We start from the raw sequence: 24740 nt of genomic DNA on the forward strand, positions 1-24740 counted from the left end.
CAATCTCTTCAATTTGTAAAGGGTTTTTAGAGGATAATAGAAAATAAGCTTGTCTTAGAGTAATACTGGCATAGTTTAGTTCACAGATGAGAATACAAAAGAATGAAGGTCTATTTATAGGTGAGGGAGGCCACTAACTGAGTCCAACTGAGTTCTTAAATTTTTCAGCTTCAATTTAACTAAATTTGGACAAGTTTTGGACCAGTTTGGCTCCCTTTTTTATTTGGTTTGATCTAGGAGAAGAGGAGAGATAAAAATATCCTATTATTTTTGAGTTTAAAACTCATCCACACATTGGAAATAGGCACCTCCTTGAAGGCATGACTACCACTATTGAGGCATTATCTTCACCTCTTGTGGCCTATCATCTTGCATCTATCCTTAATGATGGAAGAGGTTGAGATGATTAACAAGTCATGTTGTCCATTGCAAAATTTCAACTAAATCAACAATTTTCCTCCCAAATTAGACAGTACCTCAATATAAGTGATTTTATTATTCCATGTTAGTGGTGAGTCCTGATGGCCCTTTGGCCCTCTACCTTCCTTCAGTGGGATTTTCTAGTGGCCCTTTATGATAGAAATCCCACGTTTGTGGTGAGTTCTGGTGGCCCTTTACCATCCTTGATAGAAGGTGATTTTGCTTCTTTATGCTTGCTTACATATTTGCAAGACAATCTTTACTATTTTATTTACATTTCCCCCTCTATCTCCCTCACTTTGAGAGTGCACACATGTGCATTTCTGTGTTGAATTTCTCTATATCCATACATATTTCTATATATCCATGCATATAAAAGATCTCTCTATGGGTTGTGTTTTAAATTATCTCCTCACTTTATATATGTCTACGCGTATAAAAGATCTTTCTCTATGTACATATGTAATAGTATACTTACGTATCAAAAATATAAATAGGTCTCTACATACATATATATGTAATTACATATGTACATACAATTGGTCAATACACTGAAAAACATTTAAACATCATCAAAGCCTTCTATTAAATCCCACAGTTTGAACCCCATATAAGAAAATGAAAGAAATAGCCACCTTTCTTTTGTGAGGATTTTCTTGGCTCGAGAACTGAACATCCATAGCAGTAAAATCAGTCTCTCCAAGGCCATCAATTATTGAAGGGCATATACCAATGTGTTGTACCAACTAACACGATCGCCACAACATTGCAAGCACATTCAAGGTAGGTAACCACTACAAGGACACAGATCAATGAAGGGAGCTTACACAACACACCTAAAAATAAACAACCAACTAGTGACTAGAAAACTTTTCCCGCAATCCCAGAGGACCATCCATTCATGAAAAGGCGCAACAGCGACATCTTAAAAAATATGACTAATGGTACGAAGGCATCAATGATATCTTAAAACATATGACTAATGGTACAGAGGCATCAATACATCAGTATGTCTGGAACTACAATTACATGAAAGGAAATGTATAAAACTATTAGTACCCTTGTATCCCAGAGAACACTGTCAATGCTGATCCATGCACTCACACACCCATTATGTTAGCCCATTTGTACATCTCACAAGGCATCATGACCTTGCTCTGCAACCCTTCTCAAGTTTCGATCCCATCTCAAGAACACGGCTTGACCAAACCCAGATTAGAAGAGAAACGCTCCCATTGTGACTTGATGAGACTTCCGAAGGAAAATCCCTGCTTGTCCGGGCCATCTGTGGCATAAGCCCTTCCCAATTTCGGCACATCTTTGACATGCAGTATCTGTTGCCCTATCTCATTTCGCATAGCTTCTATGGTCTTCATGTCAACCCGACCCCCCGAGGCATCTGTCACATAAAAGGTATTGACCGCTTTGTCACCTTGGGTATTAACATCAGCCCTTGCCACCGACAGACCATTCTCACGGAAGATCCGCGTAATGTCTGAAAGCAATCCTACTCTGTCACCTGTGCACAGCTCAAGCCTGATACCCTGAACACAATTTAATCCACATAAGGAAACTGTACTCAAGACTTGCCAAGCATGCAACCAATCGCTTCTGAAGAGTAGTTAGCTTTTTACCTGTGACACTCTTCGTTCTATTGCTGCCTCAAGACACTTGATGACCCTCTGTTTCTCCCCCTCCGTATCCAGAGTACACCCATCCATATGACGGATATAATATTCCTGTTCATGTTTAAGGCCTACATGATCAAGCCGTCTCTCTTGTGGTAAGGACTATTACCTTGAAAAGGTAAAGACAAAGAGCTTCTAAAATCAAACCTGAATAGCATTAGGTCCATCCGAGTCTATTGTCGCATGGAACACGACATACTGCATGTCTGTTAGAGTGCAGACCGTGTCGAAGAGAAGTTTGGGGCGGTCCTTGCTGTGGATGTTCACAACCGAGTAGCCTTTCTCCACACAACTCTCAATAGAGATCTGTGGCCTGTCGGTGCAATTAGCAGGCAAGGAGGAGGTGGATCCTTCATAGTCACGGTCTGCAAACATCATCTGATGCAACCGCCTTTCTGTATGGGTCAGACCCATAGAAATGTCTGTCTTAGCTCCCTTTTGATCATTAGTTGCCTTCAAAAGATTGCAAAATTGCTCCTTGATGGAGGAAAGCCTTTGTGAGTCTTCAATGGGGCCGCCGCTGCTTTCATCGGTGACATACACCACACAAGCAACTCTTGCATTATGTGTCCAAACCTCGGCAGCCACAACATTGCACTTGAGGCTAGTAAGGACTGCAGAAATCTCTGATAGCAGGCCGGGTCGATCTGTGCCAATCAACTCTATAGCTGTATGCTCGGCAATAGACTGCACACCCACAGTGCGACCCAGACATGTCCTTACTTCAGGGGTTGTGGCAGTTCTTTTAGCACCCAACGACTGCCAAAAAGAGGAAGGGTAGAATCAGTGACACCAATAGGATGCAATCTTGAGATATTAAGCTCTGAACATGGCTATCTTAAAGACATCATGGCAGGTCTACATGCAGCCTTCCAAGAACACTTTCAAACAACGAACCTGTTGAATATACTCGATCAGTCCTCCATCAGTGAGCTTGTGACCAAGTTGGTCGGTGACATGGAATACTGCAACAAACAACCCAATTTCAAGTCAGCCAATGCTATCATCCTGCCAACACAAGAAGAAAATGTTGAGCACATTGGTGGGTGCCTTCTACAAGGTGACCGCCGTTCTAGGGCGACAAAATACATGTAAAGTGGGGTGGTTGTTAGATTTGCACCATCCATGAACCAGCCACCATCCGAGGATATGTACGCTTTCGAGATGACGAGATCAAGGTCTGTAAGAACTTGGACAACTTCCAACAGAATTCCATGCTTGTTTGCACTGTCAACCTGAGAAACAACCCCCTCTGTGGATAAGGTTTAACCAAAACAGCTTACCCATCAGATGAAGAAAGAAGACTCATCAAAGCCGAAACACGCAAAAATAACCAGCTTGCTTACCTTGACTAGGGTACACTTTTCACAAGACTGGTTATCTATAACCACCCTGAGAGCAAGAATTAAACGCTGATTAGAGCCAAAAGACCAGGCTTTGTCTTACACAGAAGAGCCACAATGGTCTCCAAATTTTTCATTGCAAAGCCACTACTAAGACGCTTAACCCGCAATCAATAAACCTCCAATTACCCCTCAGATTATTCACAAATTAACCCTAGGTTGTGGCTACGTTAATAAAGCACACGAATTGATCGCCCGCTTCTCCAATTAGTTTCTTAATTACGCTATAAATTCTGAGAAGAATTATTAGAAGAGTTTTCTTAATTACGCTCTAAACCCTTCTAATTATGAAAAGAATCGAGTTAATCACATCCCGACCCAGATGCCATTTCCACTCAGCACAATTGCAATAAACTAGAGAACTAATAGAACTGCTACAACATACCTTGGGGGGTTGATTCGCTGGCTGAGTGTTTCGTACTCGGGATCAAAGTAAGGCCAGCGGATAGGCTCCATGTCTCTGCAACACCATGCTAACCCACCATCAATACAGAACCACAAGCTTTTGTAAGAAGGTGAGAGGGGGGAAGAGCTAATTTAGCAAGATAGGCAAAAACTCTCTCTCTCTCTCTCTCTCTCTCTCTCTCTCTCTCTCTCACACACACACACACTACAGACTACAGAAACCCACCCGCAAACTCTGTGCCAGGGGCCTAATTTAGTAACATACCATAATTCCTCTATCTATATCTCTTTCTTCAATATTCTCTCTCTCTCTCTCTTATACGATACGGTAACCATTCCCTTCTCTTCCCTCCTTGCCCCCCTCCCTATCTAATTTATCCCCCGGCCGGCCAATCCCCTCCCCCCCCCCCCCCCCCCCCGAATGGGCTTCCTCTGTGTGTGTGTGTGTGTGTGTGTGTGAGAGAGAGAGAGAGAGAGAGAGGGGGGGGGAGGAGGCGGGTGCAATGAACTCACAGAGTAGCAGGCTTCTAGCAGCAGCAACAGAAGGGGAAGGGGGACTAAGGGGTGAAGAGCATCCTGCTTGAGGATTACGAGGGGTGAGGTGGGCAGCAGAGGGAGGGAATTCTCCTAGAGGGGGCCCTAGACAACTCAACCACCAGAGGCATGGGGCATATTCCAAACACAACGTGTAGTAATTAGGAGAGAAGAGAGAGAGTCGGGGACCATGCAATTACGAAGACAGGATATTCAATGGGATGGATAGGATTTGCGGCTGTGTTGAATCCAACAGTGGCAGGGTAGACTGTCGTAGTAGTACTGGTAGAGAGAGAGAGAGAGAGAGAGAGAGAGAGAGAGGGGGGGGGCGGAATCTTGAGGAATTGTGCTGCGTTGTCTGGAGGCAGGGCCACAGACAGAAAAAAGAAGAAAGCGATGATGTTGATAATGATGGGTTGTACAAGAGATACACGCCGTTTTATGGGTAACAGTGTATGATATCAATGAAAAGGGATGATTTTGAAGAGAGAGAGACAGAGAGACAGAGGGCTATGGCGGCGTCTTCCTGTGCAGAGGAAAACGCGAAGAGTAAAGGCTACGATGGCGCCCAGAGAGAGAGAGAGAGAGAGAGAGAGAGAGAGAGAGAGCTGGCCGCCTGCGTTGCTGTGGGTGTTGCAGGTTGAAATGCATGATGATGGTGTGTGTCGTCGTTGATGATGGCGGTCCAAGCCTCGGCCGAAACCTCCTCCACGTCATCAAGCCAGCACAGAGTATTTTGGACGTCCCGCTGGTCCATTTCCCTACACGCGGCATGACACTCGTTTAAGGGGCTTCTTACCAATTGTGTTTCCACAAACTAAACATATTGTTGTTGAAAATTGATGTTTCTGCCTCCCTGAGGTCGTGGGATTGAATCCAGGCCTTAAAATTGAAGCCCATCTGGGCGTCCTTGGCAATCTCAGGCTTCAAAGGAAGCTTCCAAGAAATAGCTCAAGCGTCATTTTGAAGCCCAAGAATTTCTATAAAGCGTTAAACGAAGCCTAAACCATGAGTTCTAGGCGTCCCAAGTGTGTATATATATATATATATATAAGTGGTGGTGGTAGTGAGATTTTTCAATTTCTTCTTAAGTTTTCTTGTGAATTTCCATGTATCATGAACTTGTTGTTTTTATCTGGTTGTTTTAATATTTTTGCAAATTTGAGTGAAGCCTTGGAATACTTTGGGAAGCTTCATAGGAAGCCTAGAGTAAGTACAGAAGGAGTCACAGTCCTTGTGGTGTGGGGAGTCAATTTTAAGGCCTGATTGAATCTCCTCTAACGAAACCTTGAGGCAGGTTGTGTGTGCTCAATTCAAGTTCTCTCCAAAAAAAGAATTGACGTTTCTCCCCTTTGTGAATAGGCAAGAATAAACACACCAAATTCACCACATAGTTTTCCCTTCAAGGAGGCTTTTAAATTGGGCATATGTTAGGAGCTGTGTAGGGACTTCTGGCCATACCACTCCCACATGGCTTTGCCAATTCACACTCTTTTTGCATCCGACGTAATCCTTGCGTGAATGACATTGGCTTCGAACGAGGGAGATGGAGATACATAGCAACGAGTGGGTGTGGCTTTTGAAACCCATCTCGAGAAATACTTTAACTCCTCGCTCACCCATGGGGTGTAAAGGCATCTCTGCGTGGCCTAACACCTACCAAAAAATCCAAATGACTTTCATAGAAGATAAAGGTAATCAAATACCCTAATTCAAGAATGTTAGAACAAAATCGTGAAGAGATGGACATTTTAGTGTGATACTCCCATAAATCAAGGAGTTCAAAGTGCAATGATGAGGTGGTTTTCACACTCAAGTGCCTTCAAAGCTCGCACATCCACACAAGTGAGCGCTTAGGTTAATTGAGCACATTGGTAGTAAATGACATAAAGTAAATGGTAAAGTTGCAAGTTACACCTTTTACAAACATATTTCTATTAGCAAAAAGGAAATCATTGATTAGATATTAGATATATATAAAGGCCAATGAAATTTCCAACCACAAACGCTTGGCAATTTGCTTTGTGCCTCTTGGTCACCCATCACAACTAAGTCATCACCCGTCACAACTAAGTCATGTTGATGCTTAGATGGGTGTAGAAGGGTGGAGAGTTCTCGAATGAAATAACTTGTCCCTAAAAGTAGGCATCCTGAATGCAATAGCCCGTCATAAAAGTAGTCATCTCAATCATGTGAGAGGACTCATGGTGTGATGTTGACTTAATACATGTCACAAACAATAACACTTTCGAATCTTACATTGAGTTTTATGTATATGTGATGCAACTTCTCTTTAATACAAAGATAAAGGAGACAACAATGTTATATGCAAAAGTAGCAAAGTAAGTGGGGAGTATCATAAAGTGATTGAGAGTGCATCCATATGTGTATGGCCACATTGTGAATAATGTGCTAATTACAAGAAATGAAAGAAGAGTTATTTACAAGAGAACTTGTCACTCTTATTTTTTATGTACATTATGAGAGAAATAAAGTTGTAAAGAAAATGATAAGGACATTATGTACATTATGAGAGAAATAAAGCCTTAAAGAAAATGAAAAGGACAAGGAAAAGGAAAATGAAAATGACTAATGAATGCCAAAGTGAGGATGAGATCAATAGATTCCCACATAAGAAGCATGTGTTATTAGTGTGTTATCAAATCTGTTTTGATGTTGATTCCGAACTACTTTGTAGTCTAAAATTTACTATCAATTCATAAACCCTCTTCACCTTATTAGATACAATGCCATGTTGATCTTGTTATAAATCAACAAAGTAAGAATGTTCTATAGTAAGCGAGCTTGTTTATGCATCCAAAGACTTCACCTGGTAGCACAATTACTAGGAACCAAATAGATTGGTCAGGTGGACTGATTTTTCGGCATCCCCCAACAACATACATTGTGTATCTTAGCCAAATTTCTTGTTTGGTAAAAATATTTCGTGCTCTACTTGTTGCTATGCCTTGCACGACATAGTGAAGAGGAAGATGGCTTGGGCAGTCAATATCTTCATCGATCCAATGGTTGTGATTTTGCAAGTGAGGGTGGAAAAGCTAAAAATATAGTCTCGAGTGAAATAAATGCCTACCAAAACATGACCCTCTTTATCATACAACCCTATTGGTTCTTTACAATTATACACTCCAGCCAGTCACATAGCAAGCATTTTGCAAATGATATACACAAAGAAAAATATGATTGATACTATTAAAAGCAAGGATATGTATCATTGGCAAGCATTTTGCCAATGATACACAAAGAAGAATATAATTGATACTACTAAGCAAGGCTGTGCATTTGTGATAGAAATTGGTCATCCACCCCATTAGGTCAAAATAAAGCCTATTTTTTCTCTTCTTATATTAATTTAATGTATTTGTTCTAGAAAATTGGTCAACCTACCCCATTAGGTCAAAATAAAGCTCTATTTTTTGACACATTTGTTAAATTTAATTAATATCTATGTCATGGTACTCTAGTTTCGAGTGTATTGGATAGTTATGGTGGCCCATAGGCACAAGATGTACTAGTAGCATACAACATTTATATCTTAGAGTCCAAATTCTTACATTTCAATAATTGTTTAAGGCCCAAATATTTAATGGTGGTGACAATATTCAATGCATAAGGTTCACTTAACTTTTTACATATAGCCAAAGTCACCTCCAATTTAGCTACCCCATATTTAATTTTAATTACATGGTTTAATTTTTTCTTGATTTTTAAAAACAACTCAAATGGAGAAAATAAAAAAAACATTAATTCAGAAAAGATGAAGGAAGAGGACACATGTGCATGAGTTAGCTTGGTTTAGAAAAGATTGGAAGTCATGACTATTTTCCTTTTATTTTTGAAGTAACTATTAGGTGTCATTTATATTTACTTTTTGAAGTAACTACTATAAGGTCCTTATGTCCCTTGTAGTGTTGAGAAGATCTAATTACTTGTTTTGGTGTGAAAATAGAAATGTATGCTAAATTACATTGTTTAAACTCTGAATTGGGCTATAGGCTTTTAAGTGCTTGAGAAGATTTAAGATTTTTTTAATTTTGGGCACCCTATTTAGTAAGCACTTCTAAATAGAGAGAGAGAGAGAGAGAGAGAGAGAGAGAGAGAGAGAGAGAGAGAGAGAGAGAGAGAGAGAGAGAGAGAGAGAGAGAAAGAAAGTTGTATTAACGTCTAGTAGATGCCAAACTCGACCTATGAGACAAAACAATGTACAACTGTCAATGTCTTCTAGATGTCCAGAAAAAAAAGGACAAAATGAACATGAAATAAAGTATGAAAGTACTGAGCTAGTGGGGGGGTGTGATGGATGGAGCCCTACGGCTAGAGGCTCAGTATGCAACCTATATGCGTAGGGTATACAAGAATGCAATGCAGATCTGTCTAGCTCCAACCAGTATCATAATATGGGTGTAATATGTGATACATAGGCAAAAATACCTCAGAGCATGATCTCCAGGTGTGAGTGTAAGTGAGATAGCCGCTCCTGGATATGGTGCTGATGTCGAGCCTGTATCTTTGTTGTGATCTCCCTCTGATGTAGTCTGGGAGTCTGGTAGCCTGGTGCTCTGGTCTCCATCTGGCTCGGAGGTCCGTAGCGCGCTGAAGTGTAACCCCCTCCTGTGTCAGGGTAGGCACTAGGATAGATCTCTGGAAGAAATCAGTGAGTTGGAGCTGTCGCCCACCTCTCCCTCTCATATGAGTCTGTATCAGTGTCTCTCTATGGCGCTGTGTCTCTAACAAGAACTGGCCAAATCTACGCTGGTCTGTGGACTCCATGATCTGGCGGAGTGAGGGATGTCCACTGAAGATGGTGGTGTATCTCTCTCTAATGACACTATATGCTCTGCATCTACATACATAATGTTCCTCACTCTCAACCTCCTCCTCGCATAGTCTGCATATCCTCTCTCTGCTCTGGGGATCCATGCTGCCATACCTGCCTCAATCTCAAGCTGGTGTGATGACACTCTGAGCTGGCCAATCGCCACTCAGGCACTGTGAGGCATGTACACATCCATGTATCTAGGTCTTTGTATGAATCCATCCGCTGAGATACGCATAAACTGATCTCTGTAGTATAGCATCTTTGGCGGTAGAGGCTGACTGGGTGTAATCCAAGTCTCTTGAGTGTATCGCTGCCATAAATCTGGCCAAAGGACTCCGTTCCTCTCACTGTGAGAGAGCTGGATGTGTGGTGCATGTATATCATACTGGAAAGGTGGCACATGATCTATGTCGAGGCCATGCTGAGTGAGCCACTGTATCATCTGTGAATACCATGATCTCCTATCTCCACTCTCTGCGAGCTGCCTGAACGCCTCAAAAGCTCTATGTGAGAGTCGATCTGATGGCATATCTCTGATCCTCTATATGAAGCAGATCGTCTAGAAGAGGTCCTCTACTAGCATAGGAGGTGCAGCAAACTCCGTTCGGACAATGTCATGTGGGACGGAGGGTTTGCTGCGGATCATCCGTGAGAGCATGAGAATCTGAGGCCTCTCTATCTGAGACCATGTGGAGGTGGCGAGCCCAAGTGCCCATACTGCCAGGTACACATATGAGTCTACCACCTCTACCTGTCCTCCTACTCTAGTGTGAAGATGGCCTGTCTCGTCGAACCGGCCCTGAGGTGTGGAAAATCATGGCCTTGGTTTTCCCAAGGTTCACTGTAAGCCCCCTCTGTGTGCAGAAGTCATCGAGTGCATGGAGATGGTGCTATAGTCCCATCTGTGACTCAGAGACCAGAATAATATCATCTGCATATAGCATAGTGTGGACTGTGGTACCTAAGATGTCTACTCCGTCCCCACCACCATGACCAGAATAATATCATCTGCATATAGCATAGTGTGGACTGTGTTACCTAAGATGTCTACTCCGTCCCCACCACCATGACCAATGAAGTCAGCCACCTCATCGATGTATAGCCCAAATAGTGTAGGAGAGAGTGGGCAAGGCTTGCTTCACACCTATGGTGCTAGCAATAACATCAGATAGCACATCAGATAGCCCCCCGCCGGGGCATCGTATGCGCCTGAGGACCTGCTCATATAAAGCATAGATGCCCCAAACCATCTCTGATGGGATCCCCAATGACTGTAGGCGTTGGAAGAGTCTCTCTCGTGGCACCGTGTCAAATGCTTTGCGGAAATCCACAAAGTAGCAATATAATCTCTTCTCCTGTGCCCTAGCCTGGTCAATCAGACATCTCAGAGTGAATATATGGTCAATAGTGGAGAAAGCTCGTCGGAATCCAGCCTGCCCTAGTGCTCGCAGTCCCTCCTCTGTCTAGCATGTCTCCCGCTTTGTTGGAGAGGCACGATGGTGTGCATAGTCCACTCAGCTGGTAGGCCCTCCACTAGTGCCCTATTAAAGAGGTGAGCAACAAAGGGTCCCAATGTGTCAGCTGCATTGATAAGATGCTCACTCTGTAAACCTGTGTGGTTAGTTGATCTCCCATGCTGTAACCGGCAGATAGCTCTCTCTACCATCGAGGCGGTAAAGAAAGTAGAGGTGGTAGGGCGGGACTCCTGTGGTTGTGGTATGGGCGGCTACTGAGGGATATGGTAGAGGCTCTTTGCATATGTGTGCCATGTGTGTGGATCCTCAATCGGGGTACGAGGGTGAGGCTCTCTCATCCTGCACCATGCAGTGGCTGCATCTCTGCTCATGAGTAGGTGGTATATATCCCAGTACTGTGCCTCCTCATATGCACGCCTCTTACGGCGTGTGAGGGTCCTCATCTGTCGGCTCGCCTGTCTCTGTGTAATGGTCCCCAGTGCTCTCTGGGCACAGAGGTGTCTAAATAGCTCTCTACACTCATCATCATACCACCGATTTTGGGGCATGCTCCCAGATCTATCTGTGTGTGCAATGTGTGTATGATGGGGGAAGCTGCGGGTGGCGGTTGTCTGTAGTAGAGATGACAGCTGGGTGGTGAGTGTTTCTAGAGTTGACAGGGGATCCATCTAGAGTAGCCCGTCATATACATGATGCTCATATATGTCTGCCAAGTCATGGGTGAAGTAGAAAGTTGTATGCGATGCCTGTGTGGGCTGTGTAGGTGCTGGTGTGGAGCTCGCCAGTGACAGTAAGAGGTACGTGTGATCCGCACCAATAGGACACAGGGGATGGTGAAAGATGTCACTACCTGTGTGGTCTCCATGGACCCCATGATGTAGTCCACTGTGCTCCCCCCTGATCGTGGGGGGAAAGCATGTCAGTGCTCTTGAATCCTACCACTGTCTCATCCCGTTACACCCTGCAAGCTCCCGTGTCCTCCACCTCTAGTGTGTGCATCACCTTAGGGTGCTTGAAATCATAGATGTCGCACTGTCGGCTCTGTGTCCATGCATTGAAGTCCCCCATAAGAAGGACTTTCCCCAGGTTGGAGTAGTGTATGATCTCATCTGAAAGGGCTGCATATGGTGACTCTCCCAATGGCCCTGTGTCTTCCTCCTCCCCTCTTATCTCCTCCTCTATTGTCATGGCATATCTTGATCCTTTAGGAGAGAAGTAGCATAGAGCAATGTATAACACCCTGTCTATCGAGAGAGCTGTAGTCTGATCCACATGTATCTAGCCTCCTGGTCACGTGCTACCACCTATAGGTGCTCTTGTAGCTCTCGCTTGAAGAGTTCCGCTATACCTCCAGATCCTCTCGATGTGCTCTGCCATGTGGTCCGCCTGTTTGTAAACTCCCACTGATAGCCCTCTACTTTGGGTAGCCCCCTCTCTGGGCTCTGGTGTGTCTCTGTAAGTAGTATGATGTCCCGCCGTCCCTCCATGACCTCCTCCATCCTCCCAGGATGTGTCCAAAGTGCTCCATTGCAGTTCCAAACTGCTATGTGTATCTATGAATTTGGATCCTCCATAGCCGATGTCCCATAGGCCGCCTGGTGCTAATCGGTGGCCTTGCCATCGATGATGACACGACCATCGCGATAGAATGCTCTCTTGCCCTCTTTCCGGGCCTGTAGGACTCTCGGCATGCATGTTTGCCTGTGTTCTATCTGCATCCTTGTAAGGTCGTCATCCAAATAGATGGGATCTCCCTGTAATCCTCGTGGAATCACCCTCTTCCTCATGAAGGTGACCCTCTCCGTCTCTCTAACTGTAGGATGAGGGCTTGCTTGCGTGTTGAGTCTTTCCCGGATCTCCACGCTTTGGTGAAAGGGAGAGGGTCCTCTTCCCTGTAGCCGAGCTTCGTGCATAGAAGATTTCCATCTTTCTCGTGAGTGGAGTCGGGTGTCTTGGCTATACCTGTGACTTGAATGTTGAGGCGGCGGGCCTGCCTCATCTTCTCCTCCTCCTCAATGGTGGTGTGAATGATTTGTTCTTCCCTTTGAGTCTCCTCCCTCACTTGTTTACGGATGTTCTTCTTCACCACTTCAACCCACCTGACTGCTTGGCTTCGAGTTTTCCCTCCATGTCCTTTGTGATCTCTTTGGAGATCTCTTCTTTGATGGCCGTGAGAGTGTTGTCATTGATCTCCCCTTCTTCCTTCTCGGTGTTCTTGACGGCTACCACTTCCACTTTCAATGCACTCACCTCCTCGAGTGCCGTGTTCTCTTGTTCAAGGTCCGCGACCCATGCTTCGAGGGCCATAATGTGCCAGTGTAATTTGTTCTCCACCTCATTGAGGTTGGAATCGGATGTCTTCTTATTCTCCTTGATTAGTGCCTTCATTGCCGTCTCGAGGGTCTCAAACTTCTCTTGGAGACTCGGAGCCATTCCTCGAGATTACTCTATAGTGCTTCCCCCACCACATGCAGGGAGGAGAGAGAGAGAGAGAGAGAGAGAGAGAGAGAGAGAGTTATGTTGCTACCTTGGGGGCCTGAGGAAGGGTGGGTGGGAAAAGGGAGGCGAACAGAATAGCGGGTGGACAGGGAGGAAGGGCAGTGAACAACGCAAGCAAGGTAGTGCGAAGCCAACAGGTTCACGCCATTAGGGAGGCGAAGGGACTAGCAGGCGGGTGGGCGAGCATAGCACGAGAGGGAGGCGAACAGAATAGCGGGCGGACAGGGAGGAAGGGCAGTGAGCGGCACGAGCAAGGCAGTGCGAAGCGAACAGGAGAGAACAAGAGAATGCACGACTCAATGATTTTGTCCAACATAGGCTTATAAGGCCTAATGACAAGTGGCACAAATGTTTCTCGATAGAAATTGAGATGGCTAGATGTTGATGCTTTGTAATGTTACTTGGCATTGGAGCACCTTTTTAATGAAGACAATAATGTTTCTTGGTATTGGAGCACCTCTTTAATGAAGATATTAATGGTAAGAAAGTTTTTGTGAGAGGAAAAGGTGGGTGTAATTTTTGTTGTCAAAAGTGTGGGATTGGTGCGCGCACACGTGCACACACACACATCTTATCTTGAAAAGCATATCTATGTGTGTGCATGTGTTACTTATTAAACATTTTTAAATGACAAGGCTAGAGAGAGAAAGAGGCAGAAAGAAAGAGAGGAAGAGATCGATGTACCTTGGAAGGTGCTTGGCATGTGCACATGTGTGCATGTGTATGTGCTACTTATTAACTACTTTTGAATGAAAATGCTAGAGAGAGAAAGAGAGGAAGAGATTAGTGTATCTTGAAACATGCTTGTTTGGCACGTGTGAGGATGGCGTATGTCTATGTATGGGTGTTTGTGTTGTCTGAGTTGTCTCGTGCATGTGCAAGCATGTGTGTGAATGTGTGTGTGTGTGGGGAGAGGGGGGATCTAAAAACAAAGCATGTGTGTGAATGCGTGTGTGTGTGTGTGGGGAGAGGGGGATCTAAAAACAAAGCATGTGTGTGAATGCGTGTGTGTGTGTGTGTGTGAATGTGTGTGTGTGTGGGGAGAGGGGGGATCAAAAAACAAAGATACAACCTCGGATGTGCATGAACATATGCACACGTGTGTGTGTGTGTGTGTGTGTGTGTGTGTGTGTGTGTGTGTGTGTGTGTAGGGATATGAAAACAAAGATATAGCCCAACCCTTTGAAGTTTGAGACAGCTCAAACCTCAAAGTTTTTACGATATAAGATCAAAGTTTTTATAGTATAAGATTAAAGTAAAAGGTGCAAATGATCCAACAATTATGAGGTTAAGCATGGACTCCAAGAGATAACCACAACAAGGATTAGACATATATGGGTACACGTATAGCTATATATACACAAATAAAATGTGGGTATATATATATATATATATATATATGAGTACATATAGATATATATGTTTACATATATAGATATGTGTGGGTACATACATAGATTAGATATAAACAAATATATACACATATATGGGTACATATATAGGTATATATACATAAATAAATATATACATATATGGGTACAAACATAGATATATACAAATCTCTCTCTCTCTCTCTCTCTCTCTCTCTCTCTCTCTCTCTCTCTCTCTCTATATATATATATATATATATATATATATATATATATATATATATAGATATATATATGTGTGTGTGTGTGTGTGTGTGTGTGTGTGTGTATAGATATATAAATACACACACACACACACACACACACAAATATTCACATATATGTGATATGGGTACATATTTGTGTACATGTATAGATATACACAAATAAATATTCACAAATATGGGCATATATATATGTATATATACATATACATATACATATACATATATATATACATATATATATGTGTGTGTGTGTGTGTGTGTGTGTGTGTGTGTGTGTGTGTGTATGTATATGTATGTGTATATGTATGTATATGTGTGTGTATGTATATATGTATATATGTATGTATGTATGTATGTATACACATACATACATATGTATATGTATATGTATGTATGTATCTATGTATATATACATACATACATACATATACATACACATACACATACACATACACATACACACACACATATAATCATATATTTATGTATATTTATACAAATATATACATACATTTATGTAATCGTATTTATCAAAACTTATATACATAAATAGATATAATCATACAGATGATAATGTAATCATGGAAAAAATATTAAGTAAAAAAATATGAATTTGATGATTATGTGATTATCAAAACTACATTAAATATATCTACTTTCGTTGCCCACTTTCACATTAAAAAATATAAATTAAGAAAAAATAAATGAAAATAAGCCAAATTTATCATGTGAGTATTATAGTGGGCATTGAAAAAATGATATAAAGTTGAACGAGAAATTTGAAGGGGAGAGAGAGAGAGAGAGAGAGAGAGAGAGAGGTTGTGTGTGTGTGTGTGCGCGCGCGCGCGTGCGTGCGTGCGTGTGTGATTATGAAAATGAGAATATGTGTGCATGTATAAATAAGAGATTGTGTACAATTCACTTTAGCACAAAGAAAAAAAGAAGAATTATGATGGAACCTTTAAGTATATGTGGACGTGGGTTGTTGAGCACCAACATTTCACTTTTACCTTGGAAGAGAGAGAGAGAGAGAGAGAGAGAGAGAGAGAGAGAGAGAGAGAGAGAGAGAGAGAGGGGGGGGGGGGGTTGTGTGTGTGTGTATATGTGATCATGAAAATGAGAATGTGTGTGCATGTGTAAATAGGAGATGTAAGCTGTTGAGCACCAACAACTAGATTTTGCTAATTGGAATGGCCCTAGGAGACATAGGCAATATTTTTATAGCAAGGGAAGCTATACAAAGCTATGGGAATGTGGACTTATGAACACCAACAACTCACTTTTTCTGATTAGCAGGGAGATATAAACAATAATATTTGTAGAAAGTAAGCTATACAGAGAGCCTGACATGTTGGGAAGGAAAGCGATCTAAGTGATATTTGTAGGAGGAGGGGAAAAAATATCTAGTCAGGACAAGTGAGCATATATGGAACGTGTATGCTAGACATGCTAGACTCTTGTGTGGAGGGAAATGGCACTGTGACCTTCAACAAGATAGAGGTATGAAAGTTATTTTAGGTAGGAATGATTCACCACAACAAATTCTCGCATGACCTATCCTCCCCCATCATTTGCTTTGATGACACAGCATAGTATCCCCCTCATTCCATCATCCTCTATATTATCTATTACATTATTACATGTCTTACACCACACTCCCAACCCATGGTATTGAGAGCACCACTCTTCAATGATTTTATTTCCTTGCACACCAGCCAACCATTCTATTGGGGGGTAGCTTTAGTTTCCACCTTCCTTTGAACTACCACCTAGTGCCTCACCTCTACACCTTCCCCTATGAACACTTTTGCTACACCCACTATATTTTTAAACCAACTCCACCACATATTTCACATACGGATCTCTCCCCTTGTACTCCATGCTGAACCACTGCACTCGTGTGTGAGGGATATTAGCTTCCTCTATACACCACCCTCGTCTTGACTATTCCCACCTCCGTGTTGCCATCCTCAACACCGATCATATGCCCTACTAGACATGTTTGTGGACCCTTGCAACCTCCATTGGGGTTGTAGCCTCTTCGAGGGTTGTGAGTTATTCATCCTCTCTATTGATAGCTCCATCCATACCTACTCTATCCTCATTATGGATGCTTATTGCTCCCATCATCTTATCACCCTCACCATCCATGTATCCCATTGCTCCTCATTGTTGACACTCATTTCTCCCACCATCTTATCACACTCACCATCCATGGATCTACAGAGGATTTGCGCATAGCTGCATCTATAACCACACAACAACTAAGGAATTTTGGAGATTTTGATTTCTCTTGTGCACACGGCTATGCATCTGGCTATGGGCACACGACTATAGTCATCTTGCGAGCATAACCACGTGCATAGCTATGCAATAGTTTGCACAAAGAAAGGGAGAGGGGAGACAGAATGAGAGAGAGCAAGAGAAACAAATTAGGTCTACTTCTCTCTCTCCTATTCTGTCCCTCCCCCCATTTGTTTTTTGAAAAAACTAACACATGCATGAAAAATACACATTTACATATTATAAAAAATTTCATTCAAAAATACAAACATATATTGAGAGTAGTTTCAAAATATTGTTTCAAAATAAGCAAACTAAAATAATCTTTGTAAGATTATGAAGGTTATCTTCAAATTTAATCATCCTCCTCGTCTTGTCATCTGTATCCTTGAGCCGCTCCCAACCACCACCACCTTCACCTTCAATCCTCACCACATGCATTTTCCTCCTACATTAAAAAATGAGAAGTATACACATTTAGTGCTAAAACATGCTCATATAAATCTTCAAAGAAATTAAGTAAATGTAGGATCAATTACTCTCCGCACAATTACGCTAGGCTCTTTGGATGTCCTTGTTGGTCACTACTCCCTCTTGTTTAAGCCACTCCCAAGTTTCAACTTTAGTATGACATATGTGTTCTCCCATTTTCTTGGGGTGCGAGCTAGCTGTCATTTCCTACAATTACAAACGTGTAGCATATGAAATTAAATGCATAGAAAACATGACACATATTTAGAAATGCTTAAGAAGACACATGTATTTGAATATGTGTTATATAATAACTTACAAATCTGGCAATCCAAGCCACCTTTCCTCTAGACCCATATTTTATAGCATTTTACTTCCCTGATTGTGAATGGTGCACCACCTTTTGTTGTGTGGGTACTCCTTGTTCTTCCTTGACGTCCTTGACCATCTTCTTCCACTCTTTCACTGAGGATTGAGTTCGCATGCCTTTTCCTTCCTTCACGCATATCTTTATGTGCAACCTCATGTTGTTCAATATCTATACGATGCAATCTCTAGCCCAATGGTGAGTAAAGCACATGCTAAGGGGATTAGGAAACCTCTCATGCATGTATTGGACAACATAGGCAAAGTCTCTCTCTCTCTCTCTGTCTCTCTCTGTCTCTCTCTGTCTCTCTCTCTCTCTCTCTCTCTCTGTTGCTCCTGTAGTTTGAAGGAATTCTTATATGTTTAATTCACCACTTTTGGTGGAAACTATAGTAAAACCTCCTCCCCATATCATCAATAAAGACGTTCTTGTATGTTTGATTCACCACTTAACGAAATCTATAGTAAAAACTCCTCCCCATATCATCCATAAAAGGGCCACCATCGTTAATGGATTAATAAATATTACAATCCTTGGGCTCCTCGTCCTCATATCTAGGTGAATGCACCGATCCAAAACATCCAAGGTATCCCCACCCCAAATCACCTATAGTCTTGCCTTTTTTGAGCCCAACTCTTTCACTCAAGATAAGCTCTTACACATAAGCTCTTTTGCTATTTATGCTTTTCTTGTTTGCACCCTTGGGTGCTAGGATTTAGGGTTAGTTATGTGAACAAGATTTATGCATTAAGCTAAGAATATTTTGGGAAGGGGGTCACACATGGGTTGAAAGATGTCCAAAGCTAAGAAGGAGCTACACAGCACAATGGATTCCCTTAAACTTGTTACCTAGGAAATTTCCAAATATATGAATAAATTTAATGGTTCCATGGACCCATATGAGTTCATGCAAGTGTTCAAAGAACTTGTGTTTCTTTTAGAGCTATTGATAAGGTTCAAGCTTTCACATTATGGCTTAATGGTCAAATCCAATTAATGTCACTGGTGTTGGTGGTGTGCATCACGTGAAATTTACTCAATTGAGTAAAAAAATTGAAACCATATGATATTTTATCCTCTGGATAAAAACTCTAGATTCATAGTGTGAGCCATGGGAAAATTTTAATGATGGGGCTAAAGAAAGTGACTTGCACCATTTGATCCTTATATCAAATCCTAAGACCTTTGACCAATGTTGCAAAGAGGCTATTCTGATTGGATGACATGTTGGAATGTTGACCTAGAAGTGGGGATTGCCTAAAACAAATAGGGGTTATAAACAAATTGATTTCCAATCTCTCACCACTCAATAGCTTTACACCTTTTTGATGGAGAGAGAAATCTGAGATGAAAAAGGAGCTATACATCAACAAAATCTGAAACCTCTTCCACCTGGGGGCATAAAGCCAATGATTTTATATTGCAATCATTGCAAACAAGGCCATGAAACCACACTTTTGTCTTAAAGTTTGTGTAATCCTTAGCAATCCCTCTATCGTTGCCATGTGAGAGTACCTAAATGCTCCTTAATGAGCAAGCACACGTTTTTTTTTTTGCTTTTTATATTTTCTCACAGCCCATTATACAGCCTCAAGAGGCCTGGCGTTCTCTTCGTTGGGTCAAACAACGGGTGTCCGTTCGCCATAATTAACTTAGGCGTTATACGCACGTGAACGACTTCTTAGATGCATGCTAGTAACTTCCCAAATGGAAGAGGAGGTCCTAAAACCTATTTTCCATCAATGTCTCAAGACGAAGAAAAAAAATTCGAGAATTTTTCCCTGTTTCATAACACGTTTTTGAGGGTGTTCTAAAAGGAATTTTGAAAAACTCTGTATGAGAGAGTTGTAGTATTTTTTGGAGTATGACAACTTTGTTTCCCTGAGTCATTCACGATTTTGTGGTTTAGACCCTCAAAAAGTAGTCCGAATGTGGTTCGACATTGTTTGTGTAGCAGTGTTTTTTATGCTTTTTTGTGCTATTCAGGCTGTTTTTTACCTCCATTTTGGGGTCGAATTTTGAGGCTGTTGGTCAGAGGCCAAAACGATCGATTTTGACTTTAGACGACAGTCCAAAGTTAAAGAGCTCGATGTCAGGTTTTCGATGAGCCCTAGATTCCTTCATCGGATATACAGTTTAGGAGATACAGACCTCCAAACAGGGGTGTTTTCTAGAGTCGTGAACTAGCAGGGTGCAGTTCACCATGTGAAGCGGACTTCACGAATTTTTTATTTTTTTATTTATTTAAAGGCGTGAACAGAGGGTTTCACGTTGTGAAACCTTAGCATTTCATGCCGTGAAGCAGACTTTATGGAAAAAATAAATTTGATTTTTTTTCGGGTTTCACGCTGTAAAGTGGACGGACTTCATGAAAAAATTAAATTTGATTTTTTTAAAAACCACATGAACGAAGGGTTTCACACTGTGAAATCTTAGTGTTTCATGCTGTGAAGTGGACTTCACGAACAAGTTAAATTCGTTTTTTTTCTGGGTGCGGACTCCTAGGGCGTGAAACGTTAAGCCGTGAAAGTGCAAAAATGGTTCACAGCGTGAACCATTTTTTAAAATTTTCTTTTTTTTTTCTACCGCATGAATAAAGGGTTTCACACCGTGAAACCTTAGCATTTCACGTCGTGAAATAGACCACCGAAAAGTTTGATTTTTTTCAGGGGCATGAACGAAGTGTTTCATGCCGTGAAACCTTAGAGTTTCACACCGTGAAGCTAACTTCATGGAAAAATTAAATTTGATTTTTTTTTTCGACGCGGACTCCTAGGGTGTGAAACCTTAGGCCGTGAAAGTGTAGAAATGGTTCACAGTGTGAAACATTTTTCAAATTTTTTCTTTCCGCCACGGACTCCTAGGTTATAAAACCTTAGGCCGTGAAAGTACAAAACTGGTTCACGCCATGAACCATTTTTTGATTTTTTTTTTGAGTTTAGTGGGAAATACGAATTTCTTTTTTGGGGGGGATATTTTTTAAATTTAAAATTAAGGAGATATGGACATTTTTCTAAAAAGATAAATGAGAATCAAAAAATTCAACCTTTTTATGACACCCCTTACACCCTTCATAAATGACCCCTAAAATGGACAATTTGACAACTCATGAGCATCTATCTACTCATTGAATGCTCATTAGCCTTAATGAGTTATGTACAATAGTGATTAAGAATTAATCCAAGATTAATCTTTTCCTCTTTTGCACTAATCAAGGACTCTAATTTACCACTAATCTCTAATTAATTCACACAATTAAGCACATCATTGGATAGAGCAGGGCAATACTAATCTATGTGCATCAAAAAATGTGTAAATTTATTTGAAATAAGAGATTAATTAGACCCTTAATTTTGGTCTCCTCTATTAAGGTAAAATTAAGCCAAGAGAGTCAAATTTCTCCAATTAATGAAGAAATTGACGTAATTAGGTATTTTGATATATCTAGATACCCTCAAAACACTAATTTCGACTACTCATATGACCAATTTAGACCCCAACTGACACATTTTCTAAATTTTTTGCCTCTCTTAAATAAGATTAATCACCCTTAATGATAAACACCAGTCCATTAAGAAAAATTAGTCGAATTCAAGGATTTTTTATGGTTTTAAGAATTTCTTTGAAAGATTAAGCTACTCCTAATGCTTGCTAACACTCTAATGCAAAAAAATTCGACAAAAAACACACAATTAAACTAATATTAATGATCTTAGTTCTATTTTTAACACTAAAGAGAGCTAACATTCACTAAAAATTACATTCTATTGCATTGTTTGATGTAATTGATACAAACTAAGCCTAATACAAACTATGTGCAAGCCCTAAGAACATGAAAAAACACAATAACAACAAAAGAAACAATAAATTAAGCTAAAATTTAAGCAAAAACATTCTTTACAAAAATAAAAAAGAGAGCTATTCTACACCAAATCACCATCAAATCCACATCTTTTTCATGGGAAACCATTAATCAAGATAATGGGTAATAGGTAACGTGTATATTAGAGAAAAAAGCCAAGGGATGGCTCCCCAACAGCGACGTTAAAAATGTTATGGCTCACCCTAACCCTCATTGAAACACATGCAAAAAGAGATTACCTGCTGGTGAACTGCAACTGTCGTGTGAGGATCTTTCCAATGGCCGAGCTCATAACCCTTGAGGTCTCCAAGATCTACAACTCCTTGAGAAGCAATTCCACCATACCTCCCGCGTGAGCGTTGTCACACCGTCGCATTGCTCTATGGGTACTCATCCCTCCTCTCACCTCACTTCACACACACTCACTAGCATGCATTAGGGAGAGAGATTAGCAAGAGAAAAACTCAATTACATGGGAGAATATGTTATATTATGAGAGATATTCACTTATATACATGGCCACAAGTGTTCACACTCACTTAAACTGTGGCCAACCGGGCACTTTAGGCTCATAAGAGGCCTAATGCTATTACAATGACTACTCTCATAATATATCCATGAAGTACATCACTTAGGACGTCATCTTAACTTGCTACCACATGCTCTTAAAGTGGGAATAGCCATAAATACTTCATCACACCATTACAGGTGCCCGTCCAAGTTATAGCTTTGGACACTATTGCTTCATATCTTGAATATATGACCATTTGGTGTATCTATCGTGACTCCTTGATGTAAGATAATGGCAGTAGATCTTGTTAATCTTAGAATTGGGTTAACATCTTATTTACCTCAAAGTGTTAAATATTTTTAAAGCTAGAAGGATGTTTCTTCTCTTTAATTTGCTTTTGAGATTCATAGAAATCTTATAGAGAGATTTATAGTTATCTCAAGATCTGAGGTTTGTAGAGATCTCAGACCCAATTTTAGAAATTTTTAGTAGCTTTAGAGATTTGTAGTAATCCTAAGCTATGGGGTTCGGAGTAATCCTAAGCTATGGGATTTGGAGTAATCCTAATCTCGGAATCAATAGATTTTGAGTACGTAATACCGAAGTATTAAGAAAATTTATTATTTGTTATTTGTCATGTTTAGATTTGAGTGCATAGCTACTCAACTTTAGGTGGAATAGGGTTAGATTCTATCTGTTCACAATAAATTTAGTAAGTACATGACATGCAATGTCATCTTAGAAAATATCAGTGGAATTTCCTCGTGTTCGTTTTGTAACTCCGTCGAATTTGGAATCCAAGTGGTTGGAGTTACATGTAGCCAAAGATTTATCAGATTAATTTATAAGTATACTCCAAAGTGAGTATGGTAGAATTTTGAGATTAGAATTTTAATCTCCTAAATGGTGAACACATGGTTAAAATTTATGCCTGTTAAGGCTCACCGTAACCCTCCTTGAAACACATCCAAAAAGAGCTTACCTGGTGAACCGCAACTGTTATGAGGATCTTTTCAATGGTCGAGCTCGTAACCCTCGAGGTCTCTAAGCTCTACAACTCCTTGAGAAGCAATTCCACCACGTCTTCTGGCAAGCGTTGTCACACTGCCGCATTGCACTACGGGTCCTCGTCTCTCCTCTCACCTCACTTCACTCACACACACTCAATATGCATTAGGGAGAGATATTAGCAAGAGGATTAGCAAGAGCAAGACTCAATTGCACAATGGGAGAGTATGTTGTATTATGAGAGAAATTCACTTATATACATGGCCATAAGTGTTCACACTCACTTAAGCTGTGGCCGACCATGCACTTTAGAATGCTATTACAATGACTACTCTCACTTAAGCTATGGCCGACCATCCACTTTAGGCTCATAAGAGGCCTAATGCTATTACAATGACTACTCTCATAATATATCCATGAAATACATCACTTAAGACTTCATCCTAACCTTCTACCGCACATTCTTGAAGCAGGAATTGCTATAAATACTCTGTCACACCATTACGGGCGCCCATCCAAGTTGTAGCTTTGGATACTATTGCTTGATATCTTGACTGTATGACCCTTTTGTGTATCTACCGTGACTCCTTGATGTAAGATAATGGCGGTAGCTCTTGTTAATCCTAGGATTGGATTAACAGTGCCTTATACAAATGGTGATATTTTGCATCACTCGGGTTTTGGGGATGTGGAATCATCCAACCAAAAGAAAAAAGGTTCATTTTTCTTTGTGTCACAATAGTTTTCGTGATCATTTAGTGGTATGGGACATCAACTATTCTACGCAAACTCTTGTGACCTTGGTGGTATGGGACACTAAGGCAAACACAACAAATTAACTTTCTTGGATTTTGATTATGTGGTGCGTAGTCACTATGTAGATTATGTTTGCAAGATCTATGTTATTTTCATAGGATTGGGTAACCATTTGTGGTTGTCCAATTAACTTTCTTTGCTTCTGATTATGTGGTGCGTAGTCACTATGTGTATTATGTCTGCATGATTTATGTTATTTTCATAGGATTGGGTCACCATTTGTGGTTGCAATCATAATCTAATGTATTAAGATGGGGTGTTAATCCGGAGTGATCAAATGAGTCTTTTGATATGAATGTTGAGTTTACGGTTAAACATGATGGCTCAGAGGTAAACTCAAGGTTTGGACCTTATCTGGAGAGATCAGAGGCAAACCACAATAAATGTGGCATTAATTCAGAGTGATCCAGATAAGGTTTGGACCTTATCTGAAGAGACCACAATAAATGTGGCATTAATTTAGAGTGATTACATGATGTAGATCTTAATATTGATGCTGGCATGGAGTGCTCAACAATTGCC

The 24740-nt window shown here is 41.0% G+C and overlaps 1 protein-coding gene across 2 annotated transcripts; it reads right to left on the minus strand.

The window, feature by feature from the left end:
• Positions 1–1362: 1362 nt before the first annotated feature.
• Positions 1363–4581, minus strand: LOC147637903 (ACT domain-containing protein ACR3-like). Of its 2 annotated transcripts, none has more exons than XM_086799744.1 (8): positions 4430–4581; positions 3897–3971; positions 3455–3500; positions 3229–3343; positions 3006–3073; positions 2256–2867; positions 2055–2159; positions 1363–1964 (listed from the first exon to the last, which is right to left on the minus strand). In XM_086799744.1, the coding sequence occupies exons 2-8, from the start codon at positions 3965–3967 to the stop codon at positions 1608–1610; spliced, it is 1374 nt and encodes a 457-aa protein (XP_086655870.1). In that variant the 5' UTR covers positions 3968–3971; positions 4430–4581; the 3' UTR covers positions 1363–1607. The 2 variants fall into 2 exon arrangements, with proteins under 2 accessions (XP_086655870.1, XP_086655872.1); XM_086799746.1 differs by having other exon boundaries at positions 4182–4452.
• Positions 4582–24740: the final 20159 nt, after the last annotated feature.

This window comes from Cibotium barometz, chromosome 6, assembly GCF_041138505.1.
Source record: "Cibotium barometz isolate CiBa-2024 chromosome 6, ASM4113850v1, whole genome shotgun sequence".
Classification (NCBI taxonomy): Eukaryota; Viridiplantae; Streptophyta; class Polypodiopsida; order Cyatheales; family Cibotiaceae; genus Cibotium; species Cibotium barometz.